Source organism: Sinocyclocheilus grahami, unplaced genomic scaffold (genome assembly GCF_001515645.1).
Source record: "Sinocyclocheilus grahami isolate Dianchi unplaced genomic scaffold, SAMN03320097.WGS_v1.1 scaffold336.1, whole genome shotgun sequence".
In the NCBI taxonomy this organism is placed as follows: Eukaryota; Metazoa; Chordata; class Actinopteri; order Cypriniformes; family Cyprinidae; genus Sinocyclocheilus; species Sinocyclocheilus grahami.
In genome coordinates this window covers 629,834-642,201 of record NW_015505515.1, presented here as the reverse complement: position 1 = coordinate 642,201, position 12,368 = coordinate 629,834, and the positions used below count along the sequence as shown (strand labels likewise).

Genomic DNA, 12,368 nt, shown 5'->3' with positions numbered 1-12,368 from the left:
TGCTCCCCAAACACTAGGAAGAAACACCTTTCAAATGACAGAGAGAAACCTACTCTTAGCTACAGGCAAAATCATACTTTGATTGCATTCATTATTTTTTGCAACGTACTTAATTTTACATTCAACACCCCATTGAAGAATACTATGAAATCACACCATGCATGACTACTAACCACAAAAAAATAAAAATAAATAAAAATAATTAAGATCTCATTTGAGTTTACATGACAACAAGCCAATATAATACCTTAATGCCTCAAAAAAGAAACCCAGGCTTTTGAATTCTGTTTACAGAAGTGTTGAAAAGACCACAGATCTTTGCACATTCTACATATGATTTTTGTCAGTGTCTGTAATGAGAAACATACCATTGTTTTAGCTGTGATCAAGAGGTTGCAGCACAATACAATAATCACACAGTCAATCTTTCAAATCGGTCATTACAGATTAATAGGTTACATTATGAAAAGTGCTTATTTATGTCTAAGTTAATGTTTGAATTGCCTTTTTTACTCTGTAGAGTGTATCAAAATGCAGGTGCAGGAGAGCACAAAAACTAATGAGGCTTCATTTACTTTTAATGCCCCACCATGAGCCTCAGATGTTGTTTTTCCCTCCCCTGGTAAGCCTCTTGGACTAAGGGCTCATAGCTTTGTCACTGCGTCAACCTACAATGCTTATGTAAGCACAACATTATCATATTTGTTAAAGAAAGCTGGAAAACATATTCACTTTCTCATATGGCTACATGAATGATGCAGTGATATGATACATGATATGGCTATTTTAGGTGTATACAGTAGGTTAACCCCAGGAAAGTTCACCTGCATAGATGTGGATGAGCTCATGAGAATTTCCCCAAATGAGTTAGAGAGGAAAACAGGAAGCCCAGATAGTCACAACTTGCATCCCATTACCTCGCCTGAATAAAATCTGACCACAAGGTAATATAAAACCACAAGGATGATGGAATGGAACTTTTTACCAATTAGATTAACATTACTAAACATCATTTGTTTAGCCTAAATACAATCAGTAAAATTTATATCTATTTGTTAACATTAGTTATACATTAACATGAACTAACAAATAAAAATCCAAAGCATTTTTTAATCATATTTAATATTAATTTGAACATTTTAACAGAAGTTGTGTTAGTATAATTTAATGGACATAAGCTAAAACTATAACAGTTATTAAAAAATACCTACTGTAATTAAAAAAAACTGTAATCCATTGCTTATTTAATGTTAGATGACGTACTAACTAATGTTAACTAACATTAACATTAACTTGCTTATGTTACATGGGAAGGTTTTTTATTTACTTATATTTAGACTATGAGAACATTTCAAGGCACATTGAAGTAAATATTATCAAATTGAATGAGAATCAAATTCTCATTCAACCTCAAATTTGTAAAATGATAGCAAAAGATTTTGAAGCAGTGTTGTGTCATCTGCTACTCCTTGAATGATAACAAACAAAAACACTAATCCTTAAAAAGGCATATGCAATTTTTTTCTTTGGGATTGTTTAGAAAATACACCACCAGATCAAGCACAAGCATTGCATGTCTCTCAGAAGAATAAAAAAGTGAATCTGTTAATATCATCTTCCATTTATAGGAGAGAACATGGAGAAACAATCTCAACCAGATTTTTACACAGACCTTATGGTTCTTATCTGCTATAATCTGGAACCACATGCCTTTTTAAATTCAAACCAGACTTTGAGTGAAGTCTTGCTGGGAGCCTCAGCAGGAAAAACCCACTGGCCTCACCAGAACCATTATATTGATTCTTCCAAACCACGAGCGTTCTTTGTTTACTTCTCTTTGGAGTTTGATGGGGCTGTGGTGGATGATCTAACACTTAAACACAGAAAACAATGAAGAGTTAAATATGGTATTTGAAATTTGGGCTTGTGATTTCCCTATGCAGTGTAATATGGTGTAAAGGTGTTGTCAGTATACCATTACTGTGTATCAAAGGGTATATGCATCTCAATATTGTACTTTTCCTCTGAAATACAACACAAAACCAACAAAAACCCACTCTTTTAAAATCCAAACTGTGCACTCACAGTCTGACCTCACTGAGAAGGTCAACTCCAAGTCACACTAGAATGACCTTTGAGCTTGAATGCTTAGCAGTAATATAGGGCAAATGAGGATAGGCTGTGCAACACAAAGTAACTTCTGATTTATCTCCATAAGGGTTTTAGGAAGTTGTCTGGATATAATTATCAGTCTAGAGCAGTTTACGTGATTTAATTTGTATCTGATAATGACAATCTGCTGGTTCCCCTTACAGAAATAGCACTCCTTTGATGCTATAGAGCTTACGGATTTTCCATAATAGACTAAAAGATCATTATAACGTTCTCTCCAAGAAGGAAGTGAAATGATATGAGGGTGAGTAAATTAATTTTAATTTCTGGACATTTGATATACTACGCACTCACTGCTTTGCTCCAGAAGGTGCTGCTGTACTGATTTTTGAGTCAAAATTTTCTTTTGTGAAAAGAAAAAGTGTTCTTGCGCCATCATGTGGCAGAATTCTTCAATTAAAAATTATGAAACTTTCTGACCTGTCATTATAAGTGCACATGGCTCTTTAAACCTGGAGGGGTTTTATAATTGTATATAAAGTAAAATATACAGTCAAATCTAAAACAGAAAAATCTGAATTTTATGATATTCCAAAATTTCTTATTCTCTCTCTCTCTCTTTTTTTTTTGTAAAGCATTTGATGCTGGAAAGATGCCTGTAAAATAAGAGCCTATAAGCATAAAAGTTCTGTATATGGATTTAAATTTACATTGCTGAAATTAGGCTACAGTAATAGGAGAAAATACATGCAATGGCGGGTAAAAAGACGACTGAATCACTGAAGGCGATTACTAAAAACAGGACATAAATCTAAAATATAAGCAGGTTTTGCATATAAAAATCTGTCTAATTCTATTTTTTTTGGTAGCCTATATATATATATATATATATATATATATATATATATATCAATGCTCTTAAAATATTATGGTAAATGCAAATTACTACTTTGATGACTGCAATATTTTTAGTGATTAAGAATTAACTAAAGAAACTGCTCATAAGACTTAGGAAGATTCACGGATGGGGTGAATTTGAATGGACTTTAGCATATTACAGCAATCTTTCTTGACGCAAACCCCCTAGAACACCCAGAAAATCAAGTTAACCATTATATTTGAGGGGGAAAGTGCACGTATTAGCAATTTTTGAAGTTTCTACTCAGTTTCTTTACAATATGCTATCTCTCGCTCTCGTCCCTTCACGATATCTCAGACAAATTCCTCATGACATGCAAAGTTTTTCTCAGCTCTTGCCATTTGTCTTTGATCATAACATCAAAAGCATATAATTAGATAAACGAAGCCGACAGCCACAACATGGTAACCTAGTTTTAGGTGTCGCAAGAACATTGTACCACTGACCCATGGAGGGCGGAGCATAAATACAGTACATATGAGGGTGAGAAGTCTGGCGAATCGCTCATCTTGGACACCCAGCCAAAATGCCACTGGAACTGTATCTCGATTTGCATTCCCAGCCATGCCGCTCCGTCTTCCTATTTGCCAAGATAAATACAATTCCCTTTGAATTCAAAACCGTGGATTTATCTGCAGGTGATTTTTGTTTTATTTTTATGTAGCTGTTTTATGGAATTGTGCATGTATACTTGGTAATCTGCAATTATAACCTTTAGCTGTTTCACTTGATCTAAACCTAATGTTTTAACGTTGATCATGTAAAAATTTTTTTTTTTTTTACTTTAAGCACAGTTTTAAGTAGTTAAGTTTTATTCCATTGTGCTCTGGTTCCAGTGAAAAAGTTTTGTATTTTCTGCATTAGTCATCAGACCTATATTTTTTTCTCTGTGCTCTAAAGGTGAACAATATGGAGAGGAATTTGGTAAGGTCAGCATCATAAGGAAAGTTCCTGTCCTCAAAGATGGAGATTTTATTCTAACAGAGAGGTAGGCTATGTTGTTACCCTGATTTACATTTGATACGTATTTAGATTTTGTAAGACACTAAGACTGTATACTTTCTATATAGTATAGCTATACTGCAGTACTTGGGAGCGAAACATCGCACTCCTGACCACTGGTATCCAGCTGACCTGCAGAAGCGTGCACTAGTCGACGAGTTTCTCTCCTGGCAGCACACGAACATAAGAACTCATGGGTCAAAGGTCTTCTGGTTCAGGGTAAGAGTCGCTTTATTAAACATTAAACCAATCATTTGTTGTGTTTGTGTGTACTGAGTAAACTGTGATTATGCAAGCTTTCTTTTAGCTATTTTTTTACTCTCTTTAATGCATGCATTACCCACAGTCAAACGAATATTTCCCAATTCTAGGGGGTCTTGCCTGCAGTCACTGGGGCCCCGGTGCCTAAGGAGAAGATGGATGCTGCCGTGGAGGACCTCAACGCGTCTTTGAAAACCTTTGAGGACAAGTTTCTGCAAAGCAGGCCCTTTATAATTGGAGATAAAATATCTCTGGCTGATCTTGTAGCCATCGTGGAGATAATGCAGGTACATTTTGTGCATTTGATTTCTTAGACCAAGTGCTTTACCTAAACAGGACATATTTACCAATTCTGTTTGTGTGTCTTGAAGCCGGTCGGTACAGGTCTAGATGTGTTTCAAGGCAGACCTGCTCTGAGTGCTTGGAGAGACAGAATTAAGAAGGAGATCAGCGTGGAAGTCTTCGATGAAGCCCATAAGGTTATCATGAATGTTGATACACTGCCACAAACCTTTGAGAACAAAGGTTTACCAGAGTTTCTCAAGCTAAGGATACAGAAAATGTTTAACTGAGTCTGTTTGCATGGTCTAATAATCTAGTATTAAAAAATATCTTTCAAGTTATGGACTTGATCAAACACGGTCTATAAAATATTATAGTATTGAAATCATTGTATTCAAAATAAAAACATTACAATACAAATTATGCCTAAATGTATGCATTTGTACAATTTACAGTGCATTCATATATTATGTTGTGTGTTGTCTTGAATGGCGAAATACCAAAATCTCAAAAACTCACATTTAAACAATACATTTAAAATTAGCAAAAACTCTTACATGAACTGTTCAATACATGTTATTTCTTATGCTCAGATAGTCTTAAGAAAGCATAGATTTTAGGCTGGTAAAGCCAAAATGCACGTGCCATCCCAAGCTTGAGTTATAATTTATTTTTAGCAGTCCTTGTTACAGTATAATTATACATTTAAGTACTGAGTAATATTAATTAACTGCATATACTTACTATATGGTTAGGGCTATGATTAGGGTTTGGCTTACTTGCATTTAATTATCCATAATTTATTTTTATTTTATAATTTTTATTGTTATTATTATATATTGTTATTAAATTTTTTTATTATATAAAATAAAGTGTTACTCAAACTTGTAACAGCAATTGCAGTATAAGTATGACATATGAGTAATATAGTCTTTAGCTATTTTCAGTTGTTCAGGAACAGAATTCATATTAATAATACATAGAAATTGTATTGATATTTTTCACAGTAAAATATACGACTACATGTCTGTCTACATAGATCACAAGACAAAAAAGGTTTTATTATCACAGCACACGAAAACATAAGAGTGAGATTCAAACAAATTAGCCACCAAATCACCAAAATATAAAAATAGTTAAGAATTGCTATGAAACTGTGTTGCTTATTCTCCTGACTATTCAGCAAACTGTAGTATAAAGTCAATCAATTAGTAACAGTTACAAGTATTCATTTAACAGATAATTTTATCCAAAGTGACTAAATCTTAATTTTATGTTTACGTTATTACTTACTTTATTTTTATGCGACTAAAAACATTAAGTGTTTGATTTGAATAATTCAAGTCCCTGATCATATCAAACATCCGCTGTCACAACTGTCTGGCTTTGGCTAGCTTGTTCCTCTGTCTTCCTACAGCAGAACAGACTCCAGAGCTTCTCTTTCAGATACCTGTTTGAAGCTGTCAGAAGGAGAGAAGTCATGCCACTGTAAAAACTAAAGGCACTGGCTAAGGTGTGGTAGGTGATCAATTGCCCAATTAACCTTATAATGATAAACAAAGCCACGATACACAGAGTGGACATATAAACTCCCACCAGGGAGACGGTGATCTTGCACACCAGGATGTACGAGTCAGATCCCTGCACCTGGGTCTGGTTCTTCTTGAGAGCCAGCGTGTGGGCACATAGATGGACGACCATTCTGATAGAAGTGGGCAGCATGATCATCAGAGGGATCGGGCAGAGGAGACAAATAATAACAGCAGCGTATGCGTTTGCGTTCATCTGTATAGTGAAGGAGGGCTGTGGACAGGTCAAGTTGGCGATGTCATTCACGTTGTGATTTTTTTCCATTGAATCCACAACGTCGAGTGAGAACATAGGAAAGAACAACAAGGAGGATAACACACAGCTCAGCAGCACTGCAGCGTTGATCACAGAGGAGATGTTCCTCTTCAGTGCCCGGAAGCACTCAGAGGAGAAATTCACAACTTTGATGCAGTAGAAGAGACTCAGCCATGCAATGGCCCAGAAGCTGATGAAGCTGCAACTCATCATTAGATATATTTCAGTCCGAATAGCTAAAGGATATGGCCTGATGCACCAAATTTGGGGATTCTGAAAGACACTAACCACCAATGCGAAGGTGGCGAGTACCAAGATAATGTTGCTGATGGAGATGACATTTAGGATCAAACCGACAGTCTGAATGCTCCTGGTCTTCACTTGCTGTTGTATAGTAAAAATGAGGTTAAATATGTTTCCAGAAACACCAACTATCATAAGTGCGACAAAAAAAAGAACGTGCCCAACGAGGGTCATGATGTTGCTCTTCAGAGAGGGAAGCACACAAAGCGGAGTCCTGCACTGATATGAGGTTTGGTGAGATGCGCATTGTCTTATATAGAAACAGGGACTCAATCTCTTATGCAAAGTGACTTTGTGTGGGTGAATCAGAGCAGGCTTTGTTCAAAGCTGAAAACCCAAATTAGGTAAAATGAGAGAAATGCACCATGTTTACTACAGTTCAGATTACAGGGAAAACAAGATCATTTGTGAATTTACTATATTATCTCTATTTTTCACTTATGGTGAATATAAAGCTCATGCGTGTCACTTACACACTGAGACTGCATTTGTTGTTATATGTATATATAACAATCAGTACTGAATGTTCATGTAATCAGTGTTCAGAATTTGCCTATTCAAATCTTGTTTGTTTGCTATTAGACATAGTTGGAAACATGTTGGATAAAATGCAATCTGTACAATTTTACTATGCAAATATCTGAAGATGTGGGGACTTAAGTTTTCCACTCTCAAGTTTCTCCGTTGTCATCCACAGGATAATGGTTTGACAGATGAAAAAAAAAGTATTTTGATGAGACTGTGATGTAACAACATGACAGAAACTCAAAATTTTACCTTGAAGATTATTCTGTGCATGGTGTTAAATAAGCTAAATTAGATTTGGCCTTTATGATGTAAATTCATAACAAATTCACATTCAGATACCGTTCAAAATTTTGGGATTTTTTTCAAAGAAATTAATACTTTCATTAAGCAAAGATGGGTTAAACTGATCAAAAGTGACATTACAGATATTTATAATGTTATGAAAGATTTTTATTTCAAATAAAACTTTATATTAATCAAAGAATACTGAAAAGAATACGTAACAAAAACATTAAGAAACACAACTGTTTGTAAAGCACCAAATCAACATATTCTAAAAAATGCTGGGTTTTGAAACAACCCAGCATTTTTAGAGTGTAGAATGATTTCTGAAGGATCATGTGACACTAAAGAGTAATGGCTGCTGAAAATTCAGCTTTGCCCGGAATTGCAGAATTTTACATTTCACAGTATTACTGTTTTACTGCATTGTTGTTCAAATAAATGAGCCTGCATAAGAGACTTTTTTCAAAAACATACATTTTCTTAATTAAAAAAAATATCTTATTTTAGGCAGGAATAATCCTTGTTTTTATGACGTTGTCAAGAAATGAACTTGAAATGTTTTGTTTTTGGGGCCGCTGTGAATGGAATGAAAATATAATAAAAATATGTTAAATGTGTATTATATATACATGAATTGAAATATATACATTATAATTAAAAATAATGAAAAATATAACTTTTCATTTTACAAGTTCAAATTAAAAAAGAGAAAGAATTGAATTCTTAAAAATAGAAAAAATAGCCTAGTTATTTAAAATGTATTTCAAATAATGTTAAAGACTGAGAAGGCATGATTCCAAGATGAAAGTGGATATAATGTAGCCTAATAATTTTGAATACATTAGTCTCAGTGAAAAGTCTTTGTCCGTCCCAAGCAAGAGAGTGGCAAATAGGCTAACTGTCTTCCAAAAGACCATGTGACCACCTTCTCCTGCGCAGCGCGAGCTCAGCTCAGCTCAGCACAGCTGCACTCCGCGCGCAGTCATCGTGCCTTCGCCAGTGTTTACAAGTCACCGCCATGCCTTGCACTTTGCTGAACCTCTGTGAATATGACACGCAAAAACTCGTCAAAATCAAGAGCGTCAGACTTGGGTCTCTGAAATGGACGTTAAACGGAGTGATCTTGTTGTTCATTTGGTGAGTGTCTGTGTCCGCTGTTTCTTGCATGTCGCCCCCGCATCATTTAACAAAAGCTCATTCATGTACAGTACAATCACTGCCAGTGAGTCATTTACACGTGTTATTATGTGTTTACATGTAACGTTACTGACCAACGTAGATTCTTGATTCGAAGTCACAAGTCAATTAGGCGCGTTTCCATTACCCTTCAAATTGCGCGAATTGAAAATACGCTTAATGGAAACGCGTCAATTTCGCAAAAACTCCCATATATCGCAAAAACGTTTTAACGCTCGCATGAGGTGGTTTTTCAGGCAATGCGAAAAAGGAATAATTCGCAAAACTGCAATGGAAACGGCTTTTTCGCATTTACAGGTCACATGGCGTATGTAAAAAGTCATATGATCATTCTTCAATGTACTATAACCTCCAAGAAACACTTCATAAGTGGCCGCGCTCCGGTGCAAGGGGCTTTCCCTACTATTAATGCTTAGACACTTTACACTGCACACGTCTGCGGTGCAGTGTGGCTCTGATACAGCATCTGAAGCTGATTGCGGCCACTCAATGCTTGTGTTTATGTTTTTATACAGTCTATGGTTTATTCCAGACGCGCCACGCGCGTTTTTTATCGACATTTATAAAATATCGCCAAAGGTTTGCGCAAATCTGTAATGGAAACGGCATGTAATGTCTTTACTTTCCAGTATCATGATGCTTTGGAATAAAGAATATCAAGAGTATGATCTTGTAGTGAGTTCTGTCACCACAAAAGTTAAGGGAGTGGCAAAGGTAACTATACCAGACATTGGAGAAGTTGTGTGGGATGTGGTGGACATCAGCGGACCATATCAGGTAACAGTACACCATTTATTATTATAATTTTTTCATGCCACAAAAACAGATTTATGCTCATCCCAGTGACTCTTAAAAACGAGGTAGTAAGTTAAGGTAATAAACAAATAAAGGTAATAAATAATGTTGTTCTTATTTTATTTTGGCAGGGAAGAAACTCCTTTTTTGTGGCGACAAATGTCATTGTAACAAAGAACCAAAAACAAGGTAATTGCCCCGAGGTAAGTGTAGCTATTCTAATTTCAGTTTATTTGATAATACAATACAAAATGTATCTTAAGCCTTATAAAATTTTCTTTTTTGTTCACCACTACCATTTTAAGCCAAATATAATCCATTCAACAGACGGTTTTATGTTCACACTTCAGGTTCTACCACATGGGAAACTGTGTCGAACAGATAAAGACTGTGAGAAAGGGTTTTCTGACCAACATAGCCATGGTAATGTTATATAAAGAAACTATTTTAAGTCATGCAGCTTGCGAGGAAGTATTTTGATGTCAGACCAATCTTATTTTGATATGAAATTAAATGTTGAATTGTTTGAATATTCGAATAACACTACCCGAGCTGTATTTTATATCACTGAAAACCTAAACCATTATTGGATGTTTTTCCATGATCTGAGATTTGTTCCTGTGTTTGTCTCTAAGGTGTTCAAACAGGTGCCTGTGTGAAGTTAGATGTACTAAAGAAAACATGTGATGTTACAGCTTGGTGCCCCATTGAGAACAAGAGGAATCCCAGGTGCTGTAATGTGCTCATTTATATTAAAGGGGTAGTTAACATTTTGTCATTATTTACTTATTCTTGTGTCGTTCCAAACCTGTATGTAACACGTGCAGATATTATGTTCAAAATGACTTTCAAATTTCTAGTCTCAAATGACTTTCATTGTATGTTCCAAAAAAACCGGAGACATTTTTCATTCGAAATATGAAAGTCATGCAGGTTTGGGATGACACGAAGTTGAGTAAATGATGACCGAATATACATTTTTTGGTGAACTGTACCAGTTTCATGACAGTATTTTGTCATAATTGAATGTGGGATTGACTCTTGATTGACTGTTTGTCCTGCATACTGTTGTTGTTTGTTAGTTAAGATTAAAACTTACGGTGACAGCAAAGCTATTTGGCAATAGAAAACAGCTCATCGTCAGCTATGCTGCAAAATGAATAAAAAACAGTTGACACTGCAGTTCAAAGCTACCAATGCCACCAAAGAGACATTTGAGGAATCTGTTTGAGGAAGTTGCAGTTTTATATGAACAGAGATTCGGTGTACGGAAGTTTTCTTATGTCAGGTTTTCATTTCTGTTTCCCCAGGTCTGCTCTTTTGGCATCTGCAGAAAATTTCACTGTGATGATCAAGAATAACATCAGATTTCCAGCATTTAATTACATAAGGTAGTACACAAGTTTTATAGTTGCAAATGCTATTATATTTACAGTACAAATGTTGGTACACTAACATACTTTATGGGTTACACTTTATTAAGGTGTCCTTGTTACAGTGTAATTATACATTTAAGTACTGAGTAATATTAATTAACTACATCTACTTACTATATGGTTAGGGTTAGGATTAGGGTTTGGTTTAGGGTCACTTGCATGTAATTATATATAATTTATTGTTATTATAATAGTAAGTACATGTAATGTGTAACAAGGACACCTTAAAATAAACCATGAACTGTTAGCAGTAACAATAACATTGAACTTTCACGAGTTCACCCTTACATATAATCTGATTGATCAAATAGTAAGCATATTTTGGCGTGCTGTCCTGGGGGAGGGCCCTAAGCCCAGAATATAGCCCGAACCCAGAGAACTCCCCCTATCCCTAGTATGGGATGAGAATAGATTAAGAGTGAGGAGTTGGGGTGGATGCCGGAAAACTGTCATAGGATAGAGGTAAGTAGGCTAGTTAGGATGATTAGCTAAACGAGTTACACTTGTGCCAAATTGGTTGATTATCTGATCGTGCTCCTCCCGAACCTTGTTAATAAAACATCATTAAATGTTAGGCAGAAGGACGCTCCTTATATTTAGTATTTAAAAACTGATAATATAGCCATCCATTTATGTTTTTCTCTTAGAAGAAACATCCTGCCTCAAATGAAAGACACTGACCTTAAAGGTTGCATTTATAACCGCTACAAAAATCCATACTGCCCCATTTTCCGTTTGGGAGACATTGTGAGTGAGGCCAAGGAGAACTTTTCAGAGATGGCAGTGGAGGTAAAACCTTTCTTTCCAAGCACACTAGGACATACACTGCCGTTTAAAAGTTTGGGATCAGTAAGATTTTTAATGTTTTTTAAAGACGTTTCTTTTCTGCTCATCAAGGATGCGTTTATTTGATCAAAAATACAGAAAAAACAGTAATATTGTGAAATATTATTACTATGTAAAATAATGATTTTCTAATTTAATATACTGTAAAATAGTATTTGTTCATGTGACGCAAAGCTGAATTTTCATCATCCATCACTCCAGCGTTCAGTGTCACGTGATTCTTCAGAAATCATTCTGATTTATCAACAACGTGCTGATTTATCAATGTTAGAAACAGTTTTTGCTGCTTAATATTTTTGGAACCTGTGATACTTTTGAATAAAAAGTTTTTTTTTAAAAAGGACAGCATTTATTTAAAATATAAATATTTTCTAAAAATATAAGTCGTTACAATCGCTTTTTATTAATTTAACACATCCTTGCTGAATTTTTTTTTTTTTCTTTTTAAAGAACAAATTTGCTGACCCCAAGCATTTGAATGGTAGTGTATATTATTAGAATATATATATATATATATATATATATATATATATATATATATATATATATATATATAT

General features: G+C 34.9%; 3 protein-coding genes across 3 annotated transcripts in view; 2 read left to right on the top strand and 1 right to left on the bottom strand.

Moving 5' to 3' along the window:
• Positions 1–3,519: 3,519 nt before the first annotated feature.
• On the top strand, positions 3,520–4,972 carry gstt1a (glutathione S-transferase theta 1a). Its single transcript, XM_016295425.1, has 5 exons — positions 3,520–3,669; positions 3,932–4,019; positions 4,102–4,252; positions 4,405–4,581; positions 4,666–4,972. The coding sequence occupies exons 1-5, from the start codon at positions 3,558–3,560 to the stop codon at positions 4,864–4,866; spliced, it is 729 nt and encodes a 242-aa protein (XP_016150911.1). The 5' UTR covers positions 3,520–3,557; the 3' UTR covers positions 4,867–4,972.
• Positions 4,973–5,932: 960 nt separating this feature from the next.
• Positions 5,933–6,928, bottom strand: LOC107602830 (taste receptor type 2 member 40-like). The gene has a single exon (XM_016295423.1). The coding sequence runs from the start codon at positions 6,896–6,898 to the stop codon at positions 5,933–5,935; it is 966 nt and encodes a 321-aa protein (XP_016150909.1). The 5' UTR covers positions 6,899–6,928.
• A 1,593-nt stretch (positions 6,929–8,521) lies between these two features.
• LOC107602831 (P2X purinoceptor 4-like) overlaps positions 8,522–12,368 on the top strand; it is an 8,752-nt gene continuing 4,905 nt past the window's right edge. Inside the window, exons 1-7 of the mRNA XM_016295424.1 lie at positions 8,522–8,674; positions 9,364–9,511; positions 9,661–9,732; positions 9,880–9,952; positions 10,165–10,258; positions 10,840–10,920; positions 11,613–11,754. Coding sequence (XP_016150910.1) covers positions 8,556–8,674; positions 9,364–9,511; positions 9,661–9,732; positions 9,880–9,952; positions 10,165–10,258; positions 10,840–10,920; positions 11,613–11,754 — 729 coding nt within the window. The 5' untranslated portion in view covers positions 8,522–8,555. The remainder of the gene's footprint in view (positions 8,675–9,363; positions 9,512–9,660; positions 9,733–9,879; positions 9,953–10,164; positions 10,259–10,839; positions 10,921–11,612; positions 11,755–12,368) is intronic.

Coding starts and splice junctions, on each gene's coding strand:
- gstt1a (XM_016295425.1), top strand. CDS start 3,558: ATGCCACTGGAACTGTATCTCGATTTGCATTCCCAGCCATGCCGCTCC. Junction 4,020..4,101: donor GATTTTATTCTAACAGAGAG/GTAGGCTATGTT, acceptor CTTTCTATATAG/TATAGCTATACTGCAGTACT. Junction 4,582..4,665: donor CCATCGTGGAGATAATGCAG/GTACATTTTGTG, acceptor TGTGTCTTGAAG/CCGGTCGGTACAGGTCTAGA.
- LOC107602830 (XM_016295423.1), bottom strand. CDS start 6,898: ATGACCCTCGTTGGGCACGTTCTTTTTTTTGTCGCACTTATGATAGTT.